This window comes from Lagenorhynchus albirostris, chromosome 9 (genome assembly GCF_949774975.1).
Source record: "Lagenorhynchus albirostris chromosome 9, mLagAlb1.1, whole genome shotgun sequence".
Classification (NCBI taxonomy): Eukaryota; Metazoa; Chordata; class Mammalia; order Artiodactyla; family Delphinidae; genus Lagenorhynchus; species Lagenorhynchus albirostris.
In genome coordinates, this window is record NC_083103.1 from 55,620,862 (window position 1) to 55,647,656 (window position 26,795).

Here is a 26,795-nt window from a genome sequence, read left to right on the forward strand (position 1 = left end):
CTATATGATGATTTATTGTTTGAAGGCATAAAAATATACTCTTGAGCACTGGAGTGAAGAAAAACTTTGACTTCTCTGCTTTAAGCCTAGTAGAAGATGTCCAGAGTCATTTTTCTGAAAGGCTACACAGCCTCTGAAGCCCATCCTTGCACATTCTATTCCCACATAAGACTACATGCTAGAAAATGGTATGTTCATGATTCAAACCCGGATTCCAATACACCAGCCTGGGATAAAGTTGTTTTAGGAACGGAAGAGAAGGAGGAAGACTCCATAACTATTTTTATTGTCATTTAATGGTGGGAATTCTTGAATTATACAATATTGATTAAAATAAGTTTATAGTTTCTTGAGTGATTTGTAAAATATACAAAAATACAGCATAAAACTTAAGCACCACAGCTGGTAGTCATACGGCTCCTCAAGGATAAAGACTATAACCTTTTTCCCCACTATTAATAACAATGACTACATGTATTGGTATTTTAGGCAATTAAGATTAAGTACTTCTCTTTCTAAAATAAAACACAAATTGCAACTAGGTGAGTTACAACCAAGTGAGCGATCAATAAGACAGGAGTTAGTATTTAAGAACTATCAGGAATAATGGAAGGAACACAGTCTTGAGTAATTGAAATGTTTGGTAGCTGAATTAACTTTAAGTTCATAAGGCATGGGGGCAGAATACACTTTGATTTAGTGAGAAAATGAGATGAAGGGCATGTCAAACCACCTGCCACAAACACCTGCAGGATCTGAGTCGGCTGCTAGAAGTCCAGTATCTAGCTTTAGCTGGCTTTAAATTTCTCATACATCGATGTCAAAACACTGGCATAAATGCCTGGAAACTGAATTCAGAAGAGGGATTCTGTCTTTAGCATTTTTCTTGCCTTTGCTTTGACAGATGGAAAAATCTACTTCTAAAAACAAGTTTTCAAAAGAATCTTTATTTGATTGTTGTTATATTGATTCTAGGGTAGCCAGATTATAGACGAGATGGTACAAAAATTATGGAACTAGTTACAGATTATTTGCATGTGGCGTGTAGAAACAGGAAGTGAGAAAATTCTTAGACACCTGGGGTGGCTATTCACAGTTTGGTAGAACACTAGGAGAGATCACAGACTTGGAGATTTTTAAGGTCCTTTCTGCCTTAAAATGCTATGATTATCATATAAAAGGAAGCAGATCCCAACTGTTAAAAAAATAAAATTCAAGTGAGTAAATTTTTAAGATCTTAATTGGCTTTATTCAGTGATTCATGAATCAGGCAGTATCCCATCTAGCAATAGAAAAGAGCTCCGAAGAGCTCTACAGAATGATTATAGGCAAAAGGGGGTAGGACAAGGAAATTACTAGCAAAGAGTGGGTGGTTTCAGGCAAGGTCGCCTTCCTTTAGGAGATGGCAGGGGTCTATCAGGCAGATTACCTCACCAGTGTTGACCAGGTAATTTTAGATTCCCTGGTTCAAGATTCCACTTCTGGGAGATGTCAAAACTATAATTAAGTTAGGTATTAAGTCTCAGTTTGGTGATGTGAGCTTAGTACAAGTGACTCCATTTTGAGCCTGCTGTCTCTTTTATTAACAAAATAATAAATATTTATATTTGGAGATGTTAGGAGTTTGAAAACTTCAGTTGGGAAAGAGTAGTATTGAAATGATTAATAAAGACCAGAAAAGGTCTAAACCAATAATTAAGATTTATATATAACTAGTTTTTATACACTATGAATATTACCTTGTAGACAGAAAGAAACTGAGGTAAAATGCATAAGCTTGACAATCAGGCTCATCTACCTAATAGCAAGACTCAGAACAAAAGAAGGAAAGGGGGACGGAAACTTAACTAAACTTCTACTCTGTGTAGATACTTAACCTGTATTGTTTCCTTTCATCCTAACAATAACCCTGTGAAGTAGATATTATCATTCCATTTTATGGCCAAGAAAACCAAGACTCAAGAGAGATTAAATATGCCAAAGTTCATTACTGATAAATAATGAAGCAATCTAGGGCCATTACTTGAACCCAATTTTAGGCTTTTTGGCATCTCTGAAATCAGCTCCTTCATTACGAAAAGGCAAGTGTGTAATTTAACCTTTCCTCCTGAGGACAGCAAAAGAATTAATAATTTTGTTGATATTATTATACTAAGATCCTGAAAGAGTCTTATTACACAAATATAAATAAATAATTTGTACATACTGTAAAGTACTTGAAGAAAGGGTCTGCATAAAGAACACCAGAACAACTTAGGAATGCAGACAGATGATCTTCCCTAAGCAGCTTAGATTTCTACAGTTGGTGGAGACCTCAGGGACCACTTAGCTCAAGCTCCTAATTTCACACATAGAGAAAATGAAGCATAATGGTTAGGAACAAAGTCCCAGCTCTATGCTTCTAACTGTGTGCTCCTGCTTAAGTTAGTTAACATCTCTAGGCCTCAGGCCTGGAGGGATAATAAAAAGAGAATAAGAATAGTACCTTACTAACAGGGTGTTGTGATGATTACAGGAGACAATATACATCAAAATTTTAACACAGTTATCTGGCACACAATAGGTAATAAATAAATGACAGACATTATTATTACTACTTTTCAAAGACTCAAAGGGAGTAAATAATCTGAGAACCTGTTCATTGTTTTAACACTCTTCTATAGCACCCTGGAAATACAAGTGAAAACTATTTCACACTCAGACCCACAGCTAGAATAAGAGTCATCAGGGGTCACATTCTCACCATTGGTAGGCTTCTGTCAGTCCTGACCTGTAAAAGGAAAACAACAAAATTATTTCGGAGAATGGCAATAAGATAAATATACTAATCACCAAACATTTATTCTGGGTTGTGTGCACAGTGCTCTTTATAAAGAAGTACACACCAAAACCTGTGCTCTTAAATAACATGCAATGCAGTTAAGAAGCCGAGCCTTTATTAGGTGGTAAGAAAGGTAGGATAACCAATAGTAAGAAAACCAATAGTCCAAGGTATTATCAAATAATAAATGCTATAGAAGGAAAGTATGGTCCAGAGCCCAAAAGAAGGGCTTCATCTGAGATAAATTTATCATCCTGTGACATAAGAAAAGTACTATTACTACTATATAGGGTTGTTGAAAGGCACACACAGACAAGTGATGTAGAGACACAATTTTCTTTCCACAATATTAAAACAATAATACAGATTCTGAGGCTGCCTTCATAACACGGCTGCAAATTGGTTTTTGCCAATTTGAGAAATGTTAATAAAACTTAAAGCTCTTAGTACTCATGAAATTTAGTTTCAGCCCTTACAAGTGTTTGGGACCACTGTGTACCTCAAAGTGATCAAGATTATGAAAAATTCAAATATACAAAAATATGAAAAACATGAACAGAAGTCACAGACAGATCTCTGAGACAGGTAAACACATATATCCACTTCATTAGGAAAGACAAATTTGGATATTATCAGATATTAGGTAAACATTTAATGTTATGAGGAAAGGTTTCCTGAAGGAAGGAAGCAAGCAAAGAAAACAGACCAATTAATCTTTCAACAGATGAAGTTCCTTGCCATGTGTGATTTTTATTGTGCTTTAAAAAAAAAACAGAAAATCTTCAAATTCTTTCCATCTAAGGAGTTTTACCATCACTTCAATTCCACGATTTTTCCAGGACTTTTTAACACTATAGTAATAGTAAGGAGTTAGTAGTCTATGTGATAAAAGAGTCCTCCCAGAACATATTTATCCCCTTTCTTCTGGACGCTAACCAAACAGAGCCGTTCAAATGATTGGGATTACAAAACCAAGTTACTCAACAGATTCATAGGTTCGGATCTTGGAAAATCAACAACTTTTTAGGCACTTCTCCATTAGGAAAAGAAGGCCTTAACAAATGGCTAATTTAATAAACATGTCAAACAATCATGACTTTTCCAGGTTACTGTGAAACTTAGTATTATCTGGAGAGAAAGATTAAGCCTTCAACATGGGAAAGTCATTTTTTAAAATAGTCTGGCACAGTAAAAGTGGAAACCATGGAAAACAGAGCTTTATAACCTTGGTTAGTTTAGGAAGTCATTGTGGGTTGTTGGCTGACCATGCATATACAGGAGTGGTGGTTCGATTAGAAACATGATTCCCTCCTCCTCATATCCAAAACATTTTCTGGTGTTTATGGATACATTTCCCAGGTCTCAAACAGTGAGTTAAAATAAAGTTATTCAAATACCTAAATCAAGATGCTTACATAGTAGAAAACCTGAGGAAGGGAAAACTGCTTATTCTAAATGCTAGCTTAGTGGATATTTTTAGTTTCTTTCTCCCTCCATCTTTATCCTTTCCCTGGTTCAGAGCCTGTCCTTATGCCCTGTAGGAGTCTGCCAATCATAATTTAGAGTTAAACACACACACACACAAAGTGAAGAACAAACTTTAAGGGGGAAAATTTTCCTTTTCTATTATTAACTTTTTAAAAAAATTTATTTAATTAATTTATTTTTGGCTGCGTTGGGTCTTCGTTGCTGCACATGGGCTTTCTCTAGTTGCGGCAAGCAAGGGCTACTCTTTGTTGTGGTGTGCGGGCTTCTCTTTGTGGTGGCTTCTCTTGTTGAGGAACATGGGCTTTAGGTGCGTGGGCTTCAGTAGTTGTGGCACACGGGCTCTAGAGCACAGGCTCAGTAGTTGTGTCACATGGGCTTAGCTGCTCTGTGGCATGTGGGATCTTCCCGGACCAGGGCTCAAACCTGTGTCCCCTGCATCGGCAGGCGGATTCTTAACCACTGCACCACCAGGGAAACCCCTCTATCATTAACTTTTTTTTTTTTTTTTTTTTTGCGGTACGCGGGCCTCTCACTGTTGTGGCCTCTCCCGTTGCAGAGCACAGGCTCCGGCCACGCAGGCTCACCGGCCACGGCTCACGTGCCCAGCTGCTCTGCGGCATGTGGGATCTTCCCGGACCAGGGCACGAACACCGTGTCCCCTGCATTGGCAGGCGGACTCTCAACCACTGTGCCACCAGGGAAGCCCTATCATTAACTTTAAAAAAAGCTATTTCCATAGGGAGAGATAGATACAAATAGTGGCAAAAAATCATTGTGTTTCATATAATAGTTCTAGTCTTTCAGAAAGAGAAGCTCAGAGAGGTTAAGTAACAACTTGCTCAAGGTCACACAGAATCTGAGATCCAAGTCTGTCAGGAGCTACGGCCCATGCACTATTCTCTGTTAGTTTGCCATGACTGCCTTTGAGTGCCCCATCCCCAATTTCTGAATTCTGTTTCTTCTACGTCTCACCAATACCTGGCCAATCGCTGCTCTAAGAAATGGTACCGTTCTTCTCTGAGGCTTCCCCCAAAGAGTTCTCCAACTCCAGGAACCAGAAGATCAACAGCAGCAACCTAAAAAGGAAAAAACTCATAAACAACATTCCGTTTTCAGAGCATTCCAACAACTGTCAGCTTCTGAAGCAAGTGGAACATTTAACATTTTGACAACTGGCTATTTAACTGCTTACCAGAATCTTACTTATGTTACCTGTTCATGTTCCCTGTTTTAATACCAAATGTTTAATATTATCTTTAGAATACAAAATGCAGGTGGACAGTTTCCCCTCTGGCACCATTTATGCAGTATACTTAACAAAAATGTGTTTTCTGCACAAATGTGAGACAAATGTTAATTATAAAAATGTGGGAAGTATTAAAAATTATGAAATATTAAAAAACACCTATTAGCATGCAGAAGCAATTACATGTTGGCGTATTTTCTTTCAGGTTTTTCTTCTTATATACTTAAAGAGTATAGCAGAGATCAAATTATATATAAAATTTACCATTCTAATTGTCTTAGCTAATATTATTCAATAAATATTTTTCCTATGTCAGTAAAAATACTTTGCATACTTAATGTTTTAACAGCTTCACAGTTTATTGTTTAGAAGTATCATAGTTTATTTAATAGTTTATTTAACTTCTCTCCTTTTGTTGAACATTTAGGGGTGTGTGTGTGTGTGACAGCGTGTCTGTCTTTTCTCTTATAAATAATGTGGCATTGAAGTTTTTCTTTAATTTGAAGTACGTTAGGACATGTAAAATATGTTCTGATCATTAATCAAATTAAAACAAAGAGATACCACTTCGGAGTTATCAAAATGGTGAAGATAAACAACATAAACAATATGGATTAGAGAATGCATAGACCAATACTCTCGTACATCTGATACAACCTTTCTGGTGAGCAACTTGGCAAAAGATAATCAAAGCCTTAAAAATGCAATATGCTTCGACTCAGCAACAGGAGTTCTAGGAACTAGTTCTAACAAAATCATCAGAGATGCAAAAAAAAAAAAAAAAAATAAGATCAACGCACAGGATGTTATTTGTATTTTCTTATTTTCTGCAATAGAGGTGTGTTACACTTTCATAATAAAACAACAAAAATTTTTTAATAGGGGAAAATGGTAGCTTGATGTTTTAATTTGTATCTCTTCACTTACTAGTAATATTTACTTTTTGAGAATGTTTATTTGCTGTCTATATTATTTTGTGACTTAGCAATTCTTTTTTTGGGGTGGGGGGAACAAAGGGGGACCAGGCAGACATTTTTAGGGCCAAGAATCTGAAGGCACAAAACTCAGAAAAGATTTATTTTACAAATGAAAAATTAGGAACCCATAAAACACATTTAATAACACACAAAACACTTAAGCTTTAAATGTCACGTTATATTATGAACTCTTTTCTTAAACTCTGCCTTACTTTACTATTAAGCCATTCTCCTGTTTCCTGATTTCAGAATTTTTGACTGATGTCTAGTTTATAAATAATTAAAATAAAGAATGTAGTAATTTAAGAATGTGTGCCAAATGCTACATAATCCTCAGTACTATCATTAAAGAGAAAACACGAGACATGATTTTCATCCATCAGCTGAATCAAAGTGAGAGCAAATGGAAATTTACTAATGGTTTCTACTTTTATAGAATCTCCTACCACTCAATAAGCTTGTGAGGAGTAAGTGTACAAACATGCCTTTTTCACACTACCACTGCTGGTTGACTACATTTTAGTAATTCTTCTATGAACCTGGAAGACCTAAAATGAACAGGCAAGTATTTTAGAATGTGGATTTGGTGACTCAGACAGGATAGTAGGTAATGAAACACACAGCTTTGGCTAGGTAAACAAGAGAGCTTTACTAATGTGAAGAGCAAATTCTCATAGGCTATACAATTAATAGAGCTGGACTCCAATCAGGACCCTGCAGTTACCCCTTCTTTTCTCAGAGAAAGGAGAAGATCAAGGGAGTTTTTATGGCCACAGAAGGACAGGTATCATTATTTACTAGTATACTGCTTTTAGACATGGCTAAAATATGCTACGAGCTAAGAGACACGTGATGAAAAATTTGTTCTTAACGTCAATCCAGAGTTTTAAATTTGGAGTTACAGGCAATCAGGGTTGGAAGAGAACAGACAGCCAAGTGGCTCTCTGGCCTTTGCTTGAAAATATTTAAGCAAATATTTAATATAATTACACTAATTGTTTACTAACATTTAATGGTACTATATTAATAAACTTAACAAATATTTAACAAAAATATTTAAGGGAACCAAGACCCCTGAAATATAGCATTCCATCCTTGTGTAGCTCTGTCAGAAGGACAGGTATATTCAAAATCTATCATTTCAACGTTTTTGAAGTAAGGGAAACTCCAAGGTACAAAGGTGTACAGAGATTGATTCTGGTACTGCAAGTACATGCAAAGCTTTAAGAGCCAGAACTAAAAAAGTCCACTGCCTCAAAAGCAAACAAAATGCTGAGGAATCAGCTATTACGGAAGAATAAGAAGTAGGAAGTCCAGCAGAGGCTGGTGGCCAGCGATGAGGAAGTGAGGCAACCTTGATGCATCAAACAAGAGATCCATTTCTTGCTTGGTCCTGCTGCTAACACAGCTAAACAAGCAAAAACCCTTTTTGGATCTTAGCATTTTTTGCAGGTCTAAATTATGTCAACTTTGGACCTTAGGTTTTTTTAATGCTATTTTTAGAGGAGTGTAAGACTCATATTTATCTTTGATTATAAACCTCCTTTGTATTAATATTTGATTTCCCTCTATCTCCCAACAGTTATACTCCCCTAGTTATGACAACCAAAATGTCTCCAGACATTGCTGAATGTCTCCTGGGTGGGGGTAGGGGGAACAAAATAACCCGATTGAGAAACACTGCTTTACATCAATGAATTGGATTTTTAAAACTTATGCTGCATGTCCATCCTGGCTTGAAACGATAAAAAAGGCTTCTTTCTGAGGTATTGCTGATCTTGTGGCCGATGGGAAAAAAGAGCACGATGAGAATGTAGTAAAAGCATTTGTCCAGAAGTAATGTATGTAGGTCATGTTTGCTCCCAATTGTTGGCCAATGCAAGCCACATGCAAGTCATGAAGCTCATGTCAATGGGGCAGGGAAGTAAATACCCCTGCCCCCACCTCCCGAGGGCGGAGCAGCAACCATTTATGTATAATAAAACAATTTACCAGGTAGCTTTTCCCCCCACCTACTTGGGCTCTTCCACTTCCACTTTCCCAACCAATTTCTCATTGTTAATTAGAATTCAGGTCAGAATAGCAGTTCCCCTATTTCCTTCCTCTGTACTCTGGGAAAGGAACTTATCAGTAGGAAAGAACTTACCAAATAGTCTATTTTAGTTGAATAAAAAGTTTAGAAGATCAAGTCCCACATCACTACTAATTTTGTGACATGCAGAAGGAAGACATCCTCACCTATGTCCTTTCTTTGTCTGGATGGTCTGAAAATTCACTCTCAGGCAGGAGAATTGCCTGTATGTTTTCTTGACATGGAGAGTAAAGTTGCTTCCCCTCTTAGGAGCTGTGTACCTTTTAAGTAAGGCATTCCACTTAATGCCTCATCAATGTTCCATGACTACAGGTTACTATTTCTTTTTTATGAAGGATAGATTTATCTCTTGGTGAAGAAAGGCCCACAAAGGCCTTCTTTTCTCTTCCTACATATAATCTTCTTCTCTTTTCTGTTACTTTAGGTTTCCCTTCAACAATATCAGATCTGTTTACGTCCTGCTTTCCTTTTATAATGAGATCTTCCAATCTACCTAGAGGTTCTGCACACTTTCTGAGAACCTATAGTAAAGTATTCCTCAAATATAAATAATGACATTTACATCAGTAGACACAGAGTGGCACTTTCTTCTGATATGATATAAAAAAATACGGCATTCCCTAAAGATCACTATAACAATCCCCTCAATTTCCACACTTCTTAGTTGAGGCTGAGATTCCACATAGGATTCTTCTATCTGTGTCTCCACCTGGTAAGTACTGGGCTAATTACTACAGAACTGCCTGTTTCTCCAGGGCTCTAGGGGAGGTAAAAGGCACATACAGATATAATACAAATCATGACATAGGGGTGAACAAAGTACAAAATGTGGAGCGACTCACACAAATTTCTTAAGAAGTAATGAGAAAAACTTGGTTGTGTTTGCCAAGTGACGGGTGGTAAGGCAGTTAGAGTGCAAAAGGTTGAAAACAAGCAAGTTGCCCAGATCATTAGCAGGTGATTAGTTTGCCAAGATGGGCTGGCAGGTCTGTGGTTTACAGGAGTCTAAAGCTAGCTTAAAGAGCCAGGGGCTGAGCAATCCTGCCCTTGATGAGGAAGTGAGAACCCACAGGCTGCACAGGGAAATGTCCTCTTAATTCAAAGCTGACCAAATTTCACTTAAAATCTCCACTGTGTTCCTGTGCATCTTTGGGAGACTTGAAATAAATAGAAGGACTTTAGTTCTGCTGTCCTCTCACTCTCCTACACAGTTCTCAATGAAGGCTACAAATTATATATATATATATATATATATATATATATATATATTTTAAGCTAGAAATATTTTTACTACACCCTTCACTAACTTCTTTAGTCTTAAGACTTATTCCACTTTGGGCACATCTTCTAGGCCAGAATGCTGTCTGGCACATCTTCCTCCACTGTGTATGAGTTTTGATTTTGCTCAAGTCACACAGCTACAGCAGCATGCTGTCTAGAAATAGCGTGTGTTGGTATTTAAGCTGAACAGCCCTGGTCTCTGTTTATGACACTCCCTTTTGACTCCTACTCTTTGATTCCAATAGTGTACTGAAAAGAAAACTCAGCCCTTGAATTAAAAAATGAACAGGCTAGATAGGAACAAGGCCTTTAATATTTAATATATAACCTCTTCTATGCTAACTTCAAAGAGAGGGGAAAAAAGTTTAATGTCCCATCTTCTGCTACCTATTTTTAAATATTGATGAAAAACAGAAACCGAACACCTCCCTATTCAGTTTCTCACAGGTGCTACCAACAATGGAGTAATATTATGTACTATTATCAAAGGAAGAAGACTGTTTCACAAATCACAGGAAATAAATTTGTGGTTTAAGCCTCTATGAGCTTTTGCTCTAACTGCTGATACAGATAGTATCTGGCCCCTAAAAACAATGAGGTGCAGCTAGGAAAGAGAGCCTTCCAGATGCGACAGTGTGAAGATGCAGATGGGCTACATGTAGCAAGGAATGAAAATGGCCTTTGGATAGTAAAATGGCTAGTCTGGGAGCATTTTAGATGGACTGAAATGCATACTTTCTACTTCGACATAAATTCCCAGGATAGTCATTAGTCCTAGATATGGGCAAAATTGGAAATTCCCTTCATCACTATTTCTGTTGGTTTGAGGGTCAAGTTATTTTGATGCAGGTCGGTTAATTAGCCCCAAGCTCAGGGAAATTCATTAGATACCCCTTGGTTGAGTACTCTCCCTTCCAAGTTGACTTCGCAATATGTACTTTACTGAGTGCCCACTAATGCTTTAATTTTTATGATTTACTAAGTAATACTGATAAAATTAAAAAAATTAGAACATTACCCGGTGATCTTGGCATCCTATCAGGGACTGTTGGGCAGTCACTTTTCATAATCACACATGGCTTCTCTGTGAAGCCAATACCCTAAATGAATATTTGCCACCTGCCTTTGGAGGACTTATGCAGGACCCAAATTCAGGGGCATATAGTATTTTGCATGTTTGCTTAGATTCATTTTATTTAGGCCCATGATCTGTCCCCTTCAAATGATCAAATATGTTTGATAATTTACAAGTTATTCTTATATATCCAAATGAGCAAAGACTTAGGCTACCTGAGATCAGAGAATTTTAGAGCTGGTTAGTACATTGTAGGTCATTTAATCCAATTCTCTGATTTTTATGGAGGGAGAAATTGAGGCTCAGAGATTGGAGAAACTTGCCTAAGGCCATAAAAATAACTAGTAAGAGAGGTGGCTTTCAAACCCGGCACTAGTAACTTCTTAGTCCAGTGTACTTTTCACTATTACATGCTGCATACCATTATTAATATTATTGTTTTTTGGAGGGGGTGAGGGAAAGAAAGAAAGAAAAAGAAACTATACCTGTAAAAATATACCATATTACTATTCATTACCTCTGGCCAAATGTTACAAGCATAGGTTACACATTCCCCTATACTTCTCTCTTGATTTTCTAAGGAAGGCAACTGTGAAACACACCTGTTTTAATTTTTTTAGATTGAATTGCACCCTTTGCAGAAACTCTTGCAACCCTACTCATAACCCGTTATTGCACCCCTACTAAAAGAAACACAGAATTTAGTTAGCTGACCCAAAGCCTGTTCATTCACCACTGGAAAAAAAAAAAGTAGGGATGGAAGCAGACACTTTATATTAATATAGGTTGGTTGAAAAGAAATCTAGGTTGCTTATGAATCAATGTTGTATATAGTTTAAGTAAATTATATTTTAATAATTTAGCTCTGAGAAGCTATAAGCTATAGCACTGCATAAATTACAAAAGTACACTAAAGTTTATTATAATGCCTTCAGGTTTCAGGCTGTGAGACCACATTATTAGAGAGACTTGGGACTTCCCTGGTGGTGCAGTGGTTAAGAATCCGCCTGCCAATGCAGGGGACACAGGTTCGAGCCCTGGGCTGGGAAGATCCCACATGCCACAGAGCAACTAAGTCCGTGCACCACAACTACTGAGCCTGTGCTCTAGAGCCCGTGAGCCACAACTACTGAGCACACGTGCCACAACTACTGAGCCCGTGTGCCGCAACGACTGAAGCTTGTGTGCCTAGAGCCCATGCTCTGCAACAAGAGAAGCCACTGCAATGAGAAGCCCGTGCACTGCAACAAAGAGTAGCCCCCGCTCGCTGCAACTAGAGGAAGCCCGCATGCAGCAACGAAGACCCAACACAGCCAAAAATAAATAAATAAATAAAATAAATTAAAAAAAAGATAGACTCGTCATAATGAAGGCCTGCCGGTACTTCTAAAGGTACTATCTGTGACTGCAGTCTACGAGAGAACTGCCTTTTAAGGAATCTTATGTAATGGCACGTTATGATGTGGCATCCCCCACCGCAACACACACACATTTTAACGTTACTGGGCTGTAACACAATAAAGATTTTATCAAAATTTAGAAGGAAAGGGGACTTCACACTTATTGACTACCTACCACCTCTAACAGTAGGCTGTGTACTTTTCATATATTATTAACTATGGGTTAATTCAATCCCCATGATCCTGGAAAATATTATCATCTTATTTTTACAGATGGGAAAACAAGACTCAAAGAAATTAGGTGGTTTATCTAAGATCACATAGTTTATAACACAAAGACCTGAGACCTGAAACCAAGAGTGCCTGATTCTAAAGCTCCTGGACTTTCCTATATGCCACGTTGCCATCACTCAAAAAAATTTGAGTAAAAGCTGCTCTTTAGCTTCCCAGGAACTTCCTTAGTAAATCACGTCACTTTCTCACTACTTCTCCACTATGGGTCTAAAACTGTGTTGGGCTTGATTCATCCATCCATTCATCCACTCACCTACACATCACCAAATAGATATTAGGTGCCTGCTATGTCCCAGGCATTATGCTAGGCACTAGGATACACTGATAAGTGAAAAAAAGGTCCTCAAGTCCTTTGGCATAGAGAAAAGAGTCACTAATTAAACAGTCATGCAAATAACTGTAAAATTGCAACTGTGTTAAGGATTATGATGGATTAAAAGTTAGTAGTTCTGGGTCTGAAATTCAACATGGTACCACTGTACTGTCTAACAGGTCTCTGACTCAGTCTGGAGGATCAAGGAAGGTTTCTCTGGGGAAATGATTACTGAGAAGAGATCCGAAGAGTAAGTAAAATTAGGTGAAAAAGACTGTTCTAGATTGAGGGAAGACTATGTGCAAAGATCCTGTGATGAGGGAAAGTCCTGCCTATCTGAAGACACGAGACGGGAGCAGCCAGACTACACTGGGGCTTGTAGGCCAAATAAAGGATCTTGATTTTTATTCTAAGAGTAATGGGAGGCCACTGAACGGTTTTTAGAAGGGAGAGAACATGATCAGATTTACATTTTCTAAAAGCTCATGCTGAAATGGGGAGAACGGACTCAGAGGAAGAAAGAATGGATACAGGAAGACCAGGCAGGAGGCTACTGAAGTAGTCTGGGCAAGAGATAATGGTATGTTAATGCAGAAAGGCAAAAGTGGAAATAAAGAGAAGTAGATGGATTCGAGATTTATTTAGAAGTATAAAAATGACAGAACTTAGTAATAGCTTCAGTATGGGAAGTGAGAGAGAGGAAGATTTCAAAGATGACTCAGGAATCTGGCTTGCACAATTAGATGAGCACAGAATATTCAAAGAAAATCAAATGTGGTGGAAGAAGGGGAAAAGAAGTGAAATCATGGGTTCAGTTTTGGGTATGTTAAGTGTGAGATGGTTTTACAATATGTAAATAGCAATAAGATGAGTCCAGAGCTCAGAGGAAAAGTCTGGATTCGAAACATAAATTTCTGATTGTGTGAAAATATACAGTAAGCTGTGGGTACTGATGAAATCATTTGGGGAGAGAAAAGAAGACCTAGGATGGAGGCTTGAGGAATTCCAACATCTAGTGGCTTAGTAGAAGAGGATGAACCTGTATAGGAGACTGAGAAAGAATAACCCACTGAGAAGGGAAGAAAACTGGGAGAATGCTGTCACAAAAGCCAAAGAAGGAGGAAGTGTTAAGAATAACAAAGTCACAAATAGTGATGAATAAGGCTGAGAGGTGAAGTAAAAGACAGACTTCTTTAAAAAAAAAAGTCTGCTGGGCTTAATAACATAACAATTATTACAGAGCTTCAGTGGTATGATGAGAGGGAACGATTAGTTGTCTGAATAGAAGTCACATTAGAGGGATGAGCAATGAGTGGCATATACTGTGGTGGTTATAAAACATTCACCGTCCTGAAAAAGAACCTCATGTGAGAAAGCAAAACTTATACAGAGACTACAAAAAATAGATCAATGCAATCAGTTTTACTAATTCTTTAAATACTATAGAAATCTAGAATAAAGGAAGGCTCAAGGAGACTGGGTAACCTAGGGAAGTCTTCACAGAGAAGGAAAGCCTTAACCAGAGTATTTTTTTTTTTAACATCTTTATTGGAGTATAACTGCTTTACAATGGTGTGTTACTTTCTGCTTTATAACAAAGTGAACCAGTTATACATATACATATGTTCCCATATCTCTTCCCTCTTGCGTCTCCATCCCTCCCACCCTCCCTATCCCACCCCTCTAGGTGGTCACAAAGCACCGAGCTGATCTCCCTCTGCTATGTGGCTGCTTCCCACTAGCTAGCTATTTTACATTTGGTAGTGTATATATGTCCATGCCACTCTCTCACTTCGTCACAGCTTACCCTTCCCCCTCCCCGTGTCCTTAAGTCCATTCTCTAGTAGGTCTGCGTCTTTATTCCTGTCTTGCCCCTAGGTTCTTCATGACCATTTTTTTCTTTCCTTTTTAGATTCCATATATATGTGTTAGCATACAGGATTTGTTTTTCTCTTTCTGACTTACTTCACTCTGTATGACAGACTGTAGGTCCATCCACCTCACTACAAATAACTCAATTTCGTTTCTTTTTATGGCTAATATTCCATTGTATATATGTGCCACATCTTCTTTATCCATTCATCTGTCGATGGACACTTAGGTTGCTTCCATGTCCTGGCTATTGTAAACAGAGCTGCAATGAACATTGTGGTACATGAATCTTTTTGAATTATGGTTTTCTCAGGGTGTATACCCAGTATTGGGATTGCTGGGTCGTATGGCAGTTCTGTTTTTAGTTTTTTAAGGAACCTCCATACTGTTCTCCATAGTGGCTGTATCAGTTTACATTCCCACCAACAGTGCAAGAGGGTTTCCTTTTCTCCACACCCTCTCCAGCATTTATTGTTTGTAGATTTTTTGATGATGGCCATGCCGACCAGTGTGAGGTGTTACCTCATTGTAGTTTTGATTTGCATTTCTCTAATGAGTAGTGATGTTGAGCATCTTTTCATGTGTTTGTTGGCAATCTGTCTTTGGAGAAATGTCTATTTAGGTCTTCTGCCCATTTTTGGATTGAGTTGTTTATTTTTTTGATATTGAGCTGCATAAGCTGCTTGTAAATTTTGGAGATTAATCCTTTGTCAGGTGCTTCATCTGCAAATATTTTCTCCCATTCTGAAGGTTGTCTTTTCGTCTTGTTTATGGTTTCCTTTGCTGTGCAAACGTTTTTAAGTTTCATTAGGTCCCATTTGTTTATTTTTGTTTTTATTTCCATTTCTCTAGGAGGTGGGTCAAAAAGGATCTTGCTGTGATTTATGTCAGAGTGTTCTGCCTATGTTTTCCTCTGAGAGTTTGATAGTGTCTGGCCTTACATTTAGGTCTTTAATCCATTTTGAGTTTACTTTTGTGTATAGTGTTAGGGAGTGTTCTAATTTCATTCCTTTACATGTAGCTGTCCAGTTTTCCCAGCAACACTTATCGAGGAGGCTGTCTTTTCTCCACTGTATATTCTTGCCTCCTTTATCAAAGATAAGGTGACCATATGTGCGTGGGTTTATCTCTGGGCCTCCTATCCTGTTCCATTGATCTATATGTTTGTTTTTGTGCCAGTACCATACTGTCTTCATTACTGTAGCTTTGTAGTATAGTCTGAAGTCAGGGAGCCTGATTCCTCCAGCTCCGTTTTTCTTTCTCAAGATTGCTTTGGCTATTCGGGATCTTTTGTGTTTCCATACAAATTGTGAAATTTTTGGTTCTAGTTTTGTGAAAAATGCCAGTGGTAGTTTGATAGGGATTGCATTGAATCTGTAGATTGCTTTGGGTAGTAGAGTCACTTTCACACTGTTGATTCTTCCAATCCAAGAACTTGGTATATCTCTCCATCTATTTGTATCATCTTTAATTTCTTTCATCAGTGTCTTGTAATTTTCTGCATACAGGCCTTTAGTCTCCTTAGGTAGGTTTATTCCTAGATATTTTATTCTTTTTGTTGCAATGGTAAATGGGAGTGTTTTCTTAATTTCACTTTCAGATTTTTCATCATTAGTGTATAGGAATGCCAGAGATTTCTGTGCATTAATTTTGTATCCTGCTACTTTACCACATTCATTGATTAGCTCTAGTAGTTTTCTGGTAGCATCTTTAGGATTCTCTATATATAGTATCATGTCATCTGCAAACAGTGACAGCTTTACTTCTTCTTTTCCGATTTGGATTCCTTTTATTTCCTTTTCTTCTCTGATTGTTGTGGCTAAAACTTCCAAAACTAGGTTGAATAAGAGTGGTGAGAGTGGGCAACCTTGTCTTGTTCCTGATCTTAGTGGAAATGCTTTCAGTTTTTCACCATTGAGGACGATGTTGGCTGTGGGTTTGTCATATATGGCCTTTGTTATGTTGAGGAAAGTTCCCTCTATGCCTACTTTCTGGAGGGTTTTTATCATAAATGGTGTTGAATTTTGTCAAAAGCTTTCTCTGCATCTATTGAGATGACCCTATATTTTTTCTTCTTCAATTTGTTAATATGGTGTATCACATTGATTTGCGTATATTGAAGAATCCTTGCATTCCTGGGATAGACCCCACTTGATCATGGTGTATGATCCTTTTAATGTGCTGTTGGATTCTGTTTGCTAGTATTTTGTTGAGGATTTTTGCATCTATGTTCATCAGTGATATTGGCCTGTAGTTTTCTTACTTTGTGACATCTTTGTCTGGTTTTGGTATCAGGGTGACAGTGGCCTCGTAGAATGAGTTTGGGAGTGTTCCTCCCTCTGCTATATTTTGGAAGAGTTTGAGAAGGTTAGGTGTTAGCTCTTCTCTAAATGTTTGATAGAATTCGCCTGTAAAGACATCTGGTCCTGGACTTTTGTTTACTGGAAGATTTTTAATCACAGTTTCAATTTCAGTGCTTGTGATTGGTCTGTTCATATTTTCTATTTCTTCTTGGTTCAGTCTCAGAAGGTTGTGCGTTTCTTAGAATTTGTCCAGTTCTTCCAGGTTGTCCATTTCATTGGCATATACTTGCTTGTAGTAATCTCTCATGATCCTTTGTATTCCTGCAGTGTCAGTTGTTACTTCTCCTTTTTCATTTCTAATTCTATTGATTTGAGTCTTCTCCCTTTTTTTCTTGATGAGTCTGGATAATGGTTTATCAATTTTGTTTATCTTCTCAAAGAACCAGCTTTTAGTTTTATTGATCTTTGCTATCGTTTCCTTCATTTCTTTTTCATTTATTTCTGATCTGATCTTTATGATTTCTTTCTGTCTGCTAACTTTGGGGTTTTGTTTGTTCTTCTTTCTCTAATTGCTTTAGGTGTAAGGTTAGGTTGTTGATTTGAGATGTTTCTTGTTTCTTAAGGTAGGATTGTATTGCTACAAACTTCCGTCTTAGAACTGCTTTAAGCAGAGTATTTTTTTTTTTTTTTTTTTTTGCGGTATGCAGGCCTCTCACTGTTGTGGCCTCTCCCATTGCGGAGCACAGGCTCCGGACGTGCAGGCCTAGCCGCTCTGCGGCATGTGGGAACTTCCCGAGCCGGGGCATGAACCCATGACCCCTGCATCGGCAGGTGGACTCTCAACCACTGCGCCACCAGGGAAGCCCCAGAGTATTTTTAAGAAGTGCAAAACTGAATGACTGAAAGGTGTTCTACTTCGGAAAATTATGAGAGGAATACATGGTGTGTGTGTACTGGGGAAGGGAGGTGGAAGTGGGATAGGGTGGAGTGATACAAAAGCCAAGAGATACAGACACAGGCCTCTGTTTTGTGGTGTAGGCTCAATACTGAATTATCTAAGATTGGCTAATCTACGCCCTAGTCACTCTCATTTTTTTGCTGCTAACCTGTGGGCCTATTCATTTCTCATAATCGATTATACCAGAGGGTTGGTAGGGAAAAGAGGAAGTAAGAATCATAAATCAATTGTGTTGCTCATTGGTTTTGGATAATGCTGGTGTGAAAAGTGGGGATGCGTAAAATCGGTGGCTAAAATGTAATTTTATATCTGTGATTTTGAGGCAGAGTGATAGAGTGGAAGAGAACACAGACTTCAGAGCCAGAGGCAATCAGGTTTGAATACGAGTTCTGTCACTTACCACCCATGTAGCCTTGGGAAATGTAATTGGTCTCTTTGCACCCCAGTTTTCTATACGTAAAATGGGAGAAACAATGAGTTTCTTGTCAAGGCTGTTTTGCGACTTAGAGATGAGATGAAAGTGTTTACCTCTTACTAACTGGAGGCTAATATTGTTGTTGTTGTTGTTGTTGTTTTTCGGCCATGCCGTGTGGCATGTGGGATCTTAGTTTCCTGACCTGGGGTTGAACCCGTGGCTCCCTGCAGTGGAAGCGTGGAGTCTAAACGACTGGACCACCAGGGAAGTCCCCTAATATTGCTTTGGTAACACTGTAATCTGAGAGAAGACAGGAAATACATTCAAAGAGATAACCTTATATACTAAGACGAGGTCATTTAATTTACTGGTAGGTCCTGATCTACATTTTCTTACTGGTGTTTATCTAGATGCAAGTGAAAAATACAAGATGGCAAAGTTTAGGTTTGGGACCTTTTTTGAGATAAAAATAATATATCTCACAGACTTTTACAATTAATGATATTAAATATATGACTATCCAATACATATTTAAAGAGTCAAATATATTCTTATTCTATATTACTGCCAATTTTGTGAAGGAGAGAAGAGACAAAAAAGAAAAAAGGAAAAAGTAAACAAGAAGAATAAAAACCAACTGTAGTTGAGGGGTAAAGAGAGAACAGAGGACAAGAAAGGCTAAAGAGAGCAGGCAGACAGACAGACAGACAAGAGACAAGACAGGCAGAGAGAGAAGAGACGGTCGGAAGAGGACTGACCAAGTGGAGAATCCGCCCAGACCTCTTCGATCCCTCCATAGTCTTCCCCTCACTACTTCTATTTGATAGCCAAAGTACTCTAGGCTGCCTGCTGTTCCAAGCTAGCCCTTCCTTTGCCCGATCATGCCACTACTATTATCTCTTGCCCAACATCTCCCCCACACTGCAGCCTCCTAATCAGTATTTGATAGGAGACCGGGCCCATTGCTCTACAGCGCTCTAGGGCTCTCAGTAATTTAAAAAAACAAAACAAAACACACTTCCATTTGCATCGGCTTAACTGGACACAGAGGACGTAGAGGACACCCTACGATAGAAATGAGGGAGTATGCTTATAGAACATTGGGATCTTCTTTGGGAACACATTTTTAGAGGTGCCTTTGAGAAATGTTATCATTTTAAGAAATATAAAGAGTGAATGATATAATTTAAGAAAATATACCAAAGGATAAATGAAATTAAATCAAGGGAAAAACTGCAGGTTCTGAGATGACTAACCCCAATTTATTTAATGTCTTTTCTTACTGTGTGCTGAGGGCTGTCTTCATTATCCCTCATGTAGAAGGGCTTGAGTGCTAATGGATAATTAATGACAAAGACTGGTATGTCGCCACAGTGCTTCACCAGGTACTTTTCATGTTCAGTGTGTAGATCAGCACCCCACTGTAATGAGAAAAAAGAAATTACCAAAGGAGAAGACAGAGCTGAAAGATATAATGCAGGACCTAAAAATAACCTGTATCAGTGCCAAGGGCTTCTTCTCCCTGAGGATCAGGGATGTGTGGAGCTGTCTGCTGAGGTTACACAGATAAATAAACTAGAGAGAGATGTGTTAACAAGAGCATCCAAAGGCCTGGAATGATGAAAGCTGAAACTAGTAAACACTACGCTTTCTGTGCCCCATCTCAGGGAGCAGCATTTAGCAGATAAATAGCATCTGTAGTAAAACACAGTATGCTTTCCATGGTGTATAAAAGCTGATTCAGAATCATAATTTTTATTAATATTGCCAAGAGCTTCTTCTACAGTTACTGTCCCTAAGTTTCAGGAAATTAAATGATGAAAGATAATATTCCTAATATTGAGTCTATCTCTGGCTAGATGGCTTCTCCCAGTGACTTTTTTTTTTTTTGATAAAAGAGTCAACTAGTATATCAGATGCTCTCTGATGAATATTTAATAATACTGTTAATCTATTTATTCAGCAAATACTAATGTGCCTATTAAACCCCAAGTACCATGCTAGGTACTGGAAACTGGTAAGAAACACAAAATCCCTGAGTTCATGAAGCTTCCAGGATGGGAGACAAACATTAAACAAAAAATTATACAAAGAAGTCAGTTGATTATAAATATAACAAGCACAGGGCACTCGTAACTTAAAGAGAGCATCTGACTTAACTGGGAATGGAACTGGTATAAGGAATAGTTTGAAGACAAAGGTATTAGATTCTTAACATTATCTTACTATTCCCACTTGTCTGGCAATATCTTAATTATAGGAAAGAAGCACTGGCATAGGAATTATGTGCATTATGTGCATGTCCACTGATAAATCATGTGGCTTTTCCAGACCTATATCCTTACCCATAAAATAAAGGAGTTCTGGGAAAAAAAAAAAACACACAAAGCTCAGTGTTCTTCAAAGTGGATCACAAATCAGAAGCCTCTATAAAGTTCAACGGAAAAAGAAACGTGTTTAATGTGTTGCCTAAACTTATTTGATCACATAACCTCTTCTGCCTGTCAACTGTTAACATCATTCAGAACATACTTTGGGAAACACTGAACTAGTTGATTTCTACACTGATATTCTACGATTACCATTCTTTCTAAGGAATTTCATCTTCCTAAACTTGGGAAACTTTATAACCCTTTTGTCACTGCTATTCCAAATGATATGATTCTACTCCAAAATTATTTTTCATTCTAAATATTTCAGTGAGGTTAGGCAAACATCAAAAAAAGCCAATGTACAGATATGCAAATACTACATACACACTGCTAGTAAGAGAAATAACGTTATTTTAAAGGATTCTTAATGAAATCAGATAAATATGAGAAACATATTTTCATACATACATACATATATATATATAAATACTACCTCTGGAGTGAAGGTGAAGTTCTGGGATGCCTGCTTTAAGATCTCCACTGCCTCAGTATAAGAAATGCTGGAGAGAAACAGGGTAAAAGCAGAGAAAGGTTAATGGCTGTTGTTAACTGGTGCATCTGAAAACTGTGAAAGACCTATTCTCATACAGTCTTTGAGATCATATCTGAGTATCAAATGATTGTAAAAACGATTATTGAGTAATCAGGAATTAAGGTTGACCTATGAAAGTCTGATCAGCATGAAGAGAAATGGCCATTCAATAATCCCACTCCTGATCCACTTGCAGTGTACACAGAGAAGCTAGTCACTTAAGCGAATAAAGATTTTCTCTGAATTCATGTTATGCTAATGCCCTAAAAGTTGTGAAATACTGAGGCTAAAAGAGCAAAACTCTCTCCCTAAAGCTGTCATTCATTCACCCAACATATACTGAGCACTTACTATGTGCTAGGTATCATTCTAGGCACTGGAGATACAGTAAATAAAAACAAAGCCCCTGCCTTTATGGAGTCGCTATCCGTGTGTGTGTGTGTCTGTGTATGTGTGTGGCTATGTGTGTGTGTGTTTGTGTGTATGTACACACACAATGGGGATAAGAAAGATAAACAAATAAACAGAAATAAGCCAGGGAGCTATTGGTGCTATGAAGAAAAACAAGGCAAGATAAAAAGACAGAAGGTATTTGGGGGGTGCTATTTTAGATAAGATGGTCAAGAAAGGCCTTGCTGAATTGGTGACGTTTGAACAGAAACCTGCATGAAGTCAGGAAATGAGACATATAAATACCTAAGGGAAAGTATTCCAGGTAAAAGGAACAGTGAGTACAAAAGCCTGAAGTGAGGAACAGTTTGGCTCATTCAAGGAACAAAAAATTCAGTGTAACTGAAGCATATTGAACAAGGAGAAGAATGCCAGAAAATTAGATTGGAAAGGTAGTCAGAGGTCAGATCCTATGAACTCTTTCAGGCCATCGTAAGGCTTTTTAAATATATTCTAGTATTGTACGACTGTTTAGGAAAAATATCATTTTTGGTTACCTCAGTAAGAAACCATCATGCCTAACGCAAGCCAAACCAAGAATTTGTTTTAACAGTTTGGATCGGTGATATATGCACATAGTTTTAAAAAAAAAATCAAGGGGAATAAAAGAGTATACACCTTCCTTCCATCCCTGTCCCATAGCTACCTAGTTCCTCTCCTCACACACAATTACTGTTATTGGTTTCTTGTGTATCCTTCCAGAGGGTTTCATGCATCTATAAGCAAATATTAATACTCAATCTCCCCCTTTTTATAGATGGCAGCCATAGCATACATATCATACACACTCTTTTACACTTTTCTTACTCAATAATATACCTTGCAGATCTTTACATACCAGTATATGAAGAACTTCTTCACTTTTTGAGCTATTACATAACATTCCACTTTGTGGATGTATCCTAATTAGTTTAACCAGTCATCTATCGATGGGTATTTCAGCTGTTTCCAATCTTCTGCTATTATAAATCATGACTACATATACCTAATTTATGCTCATACTGATTTTGCACATGGAAAAAATGGAATTGTTGGATTCAAGAGTATTTGCATTTGCAGTTTTCATAATTTTGAAAGACACCACCAAAGATATCGTTCCCCTTTTACAGGGTTTTTCCAATGTATGCCCACCAATAGTATATGAAAATGTCAGTTTCTCTATGTTCTCTGCAACAGTATTCTGCATGATTAAAAACAAAAATCTACAAACTTTCTGAAGGACTCTGAGTTAAAAAATAACCTAACAAACTTATTCTCTGAAGCAAAAATGAAGTTCATATCTATAATAACTAACTGGAAAGAGTTGTGTCATAGAGTACAAATAAAGCCCCCAAAGCTATGTTTTGAGTGATAGGTTTTTTAGAAGATGGAAATTCTATTCAAACTAAAATCTAGTATTAAATAACAGATAATTTCTAAGGTAAGAATGGTGTTGGTGTTGATAGTAGTAATAATTTTTAAATGAGCATTTTACAGAAGGGAAACTGAAGCTTAGAGAGGATCAATAACTTGCCAAAAATCACTCATGTAAGTAAGAAGTAAACCTTGATGTGCTGACTCGAGTCTAAGCTCTTAACTGCTGAGATAATGCCTAAACCACTTGGAGTTTCATATGTTCTATCAAAATAAAAGATAATGGGCTCTGGGTTCTCCCTTTGACTCTACCACTTAGTAACTATGTAAATCACTTCACCTCAATGAAAGCATTTTATAAATTTTTGTATTTTATACAAAACTCTAAAAATACAAACATTAAAAAATTAAGTATTTGTACTTATAAAATAAGGAGACTGGGCTATATTAAGCTCTTGTTTGCTTAGAAATTCTACTGTTCTACCAATTACTTGATATGATCTACTCATTATACTGAGAAATATAAGAGCAGTCAAAATGGGAAGCACTAGAATTTTGTGCCATTGATATGTTAGTTACATTATTAAGAAAAAAAGGACTCTCATGTCTAAATATCTCTTGTTATTCTAGATGTTCTGCCCCACACTCCTCCCATACCTTAAGTTGAGGCAGAACTTTCAAGTTCAAATTACAGTCCTGACACTGGATATCCTTAATGGCCTTCATCAACTCTCTACTAACTTTTCTTGGTATGTCCAGGGAATAATATTTCTTCTCCTTCCCAGAAACTATTTCCAAAGTGCTTTGAGGAAAGAAGAAGACATTGTGATATTGTGTGATACAATATCAAATTACCTTCATATTTCAAATTTTCTGTTGTTGAATGAAGAAGATTATTCTGAAACTGTTGGAGTACAACTGCTAAGTTACAGAGATTATTATTAGCATTCTTTGCCTCAAATTCACACAAATAAATGCCGAGCAAATAAAAAGGTAAGTACTCTATATTTTTAAAGCCTTAATACTATAAAGGAAATGTAAAATAAGTGTGTTCTATTTCTGCTTGATAAAGGCTAAATTCAAAGACTACACAAGTCCTTTAAATAATATACTTTCATATAAAACAATTATAACAAGTACTCAAGAACACTGAAATCTATTCAAAAGAATACAAGTCATATGGTATCTTGCGTGTGGGTGTGGACATGTATGCATGTGTATTTCGGGTGCATCTTGATTCTAATTCATCACGCTTAGGTCTACTCTCATAGTCTCTCATGGCTTTTAAAATTTTTGGTTTCAAAGTCTACAAACCCCCTCCATCTCTGGTACCCTCCACCCTGAGAATTCTCAGCATCATGTAATTTATGTACACCCTCTGGTGTTCAGTCCCCTCTGTTTCTAGCTCCTGGAACTTCTCATATATTCTAGTGAACTCAACAATGCATTTAAAAGGATTTAATAATATTTTAACTAGCATTTTTAGATGTTTTGTAGCAGGAGGGTTTTCATGTTATCTAGTCTTTGACATATTGCTTAAGCAGCATTTGAACATTTCAACAAAATAAGACAGACAAGTTATCACTTCATAGATGAGAAAACTGAAGCTCAGAAAGGTTAAAGATTTACTATTAGTCAAATTCGTAGTTGTAATTAAATAATTATTCATGCAAATATTTAACTATTCATCTTTTTCTCTAGATGCTAAACTCCATAAAAGGACTAATCCATGCCTATTTTCACTATTGAATCCTCAATGACTAGAACAGTGCCTAACTCATAGAAGGTAGTCAATAAATATTTGTTGAAAAATATGAATTCACCCATTAATGGCTAATAAGTGGTAGAGGCAGGACTAGAATCCAGGTCCTCTGAAACACAGTTCACTATACTCAGTGCATAAGTAAAACAAACAAGCCTCTGACCATGCGGAGGTGACGACACCAAAAAAAAAAAATCACACATATAAATTTAATGTACAACTATGATTCGTGCTGTGTGGAATGGATGATGGTGATAGCAACGACTGATATGGCACAGCCCATGTTCCCATCCTGAGTATTTTACAGACATGGATTCTGAAGCACAACAGTTAGATGATACATAAGGGTCATAAAGATAGTGGGGGAGCTACAACTAGTCTAGCATTAATTCCAGTGCCCTTTCAGATATATGAAGTACACTGGTTGAAAGCATGAGCTTTGAAATCAGATGACCATGAGTTTGAATTCCCACTTCACCTTTTACTCACCTAGTATCTTCTGAGTTGATTCTTCATCTACAGCAGGGCAACAATAACTACTCACAGAGTTGTGGTGAAGACACAATGAAATACAATGTATTTAAAGTTTATCGCTGTCTGGCACATAGTAAATATTCAATAAATGGTGGATATTTTTCCCCAATCTTAGATCTTATTTATTAGACAGAAGCTGGATAACTTCTCTTAAGATCTCCCTAGTTTTCTGTTACCAGTACAGATTCCTTGGGATGCCTAATTTACTTCTTTCCTTACCTAATTACAACTTTTATCAATATGCTTATGTCCATAACTGTCCTGTAGACTCCAGGCCCATACACTCAAACTGCCTACCCAACATCTAACTGGACGTCTGAAAAGTATCTCAATCTTAACATGACACCTCATGATGATGAGCCTGATATCACCCCCCTCTCTCTCTCCACACACCCCCACTATTCTATGGCTTCCCCCATCTCTGTTAATAGCAACTCCATTTCTATAGCTGTGTAAGTCAAAAGGCTTGAAGTCACTCTTAACTCTCCTTCTCTCTCTTTTTCACTCTCAGTAAATCCTGTTTTCTGTATCTTTAAAATATATCCAGAATAGGACAATTTCACCTACCTCCATTGTTACCATCCTGGTCTGTGACGGTTAATTTTATGTATAAAGTTGGCTGGGCTACAGTACTCAGATATTTGGTCAAACATTCAGGATATTTCTGAGATGGTGTTTTTTTGGATGAGGTTAACATTTAAATCAGTGGATCCTGAGTAAAGAAGATTGCCCTCCATAACAACATCCAACCAGTTGAAGGCCTTGCTAGAACAAAGACTGGCCTCCTCCAAGAAAGAAGGAATCTGCCAGCAGACTGCCTTTGACTTGGCTCTTCCTTGAGTCTCCAGCCTGCTGGACCACTCCAACAGATTTTTAACTTGCCCAGCCTCTACAATTGTGTGAGCTAATTCCTTAAAATAAATCTTTATATACACACATCGTGTTGGTCTTGTTTCTCTGGAGAACCCTGACTTATACAAGGTTCAAACCACCATCTACTTGCACCTAGGTGACTGTAACAATCTCCTACTTGCTTTGCTGCTCTCACTCTTGTCCTACTACAGCCAATTCTCAACAGATAGCCAGAGCGATCCTATTAAATCCAATTGAGATCTTGTCAGATCTCTGCACAGTACCCTTCAATAGCTTTCCCACCTCACCCAAGTAAAAATCCAAACTCTTCACAGTGCCCTACAA

At 37.5% G+C, this 26,795-nt stretch overlaps 1 protein-coding gene across 11 annotated transcripts in view; it reads right to left on the reverse strand.

The window, feature by feature from the left end:
- NARS2 (asparaginyl-tRNA synthetase 2, mitochondrial) overlaps nt 1–26,795 on the reverse strand; it is a 142,766-nt gene that overhangs the window by 8,456 nt on the left and 107,515 nt on the right. For 6 of the 11 annotated variants that reach the window (XR_009542484.1, XR_009542481.1, XR_009542479.1 and 3 more), the window contains 4 exons: nt 21,401–21,467; nt 19,819–19,956; nt 5,288–5,385; nt 2,744–2,770 (listed from right to left, as the gene is read on the reverse strand). Coding sequence is in view for 1 of the 11 variants with exons in the window: in XM_060160127.1 (XP_060016110.1) it covers nt 2,744–2,770; nt 5,288–5,385; nt 19,819–19,956; nt 21,401–21,467 (330 nt within the window). In the remaining 10 variants the exon portion in view is untranslated. Of the gene's footprint in view, nt 1–2,206; nt 2,339–2,743; nt 2,771–5,287; nt 5,386–19,818; nt 19,957–21,400; nt 21,468–26,795 lie in introns of all 11 variants that reach the window. The other 5 variants (XR_009542482.1, XR_009542483.1, XR_009542486.1 and 2 more) reach the window with 3 other exon arrangements.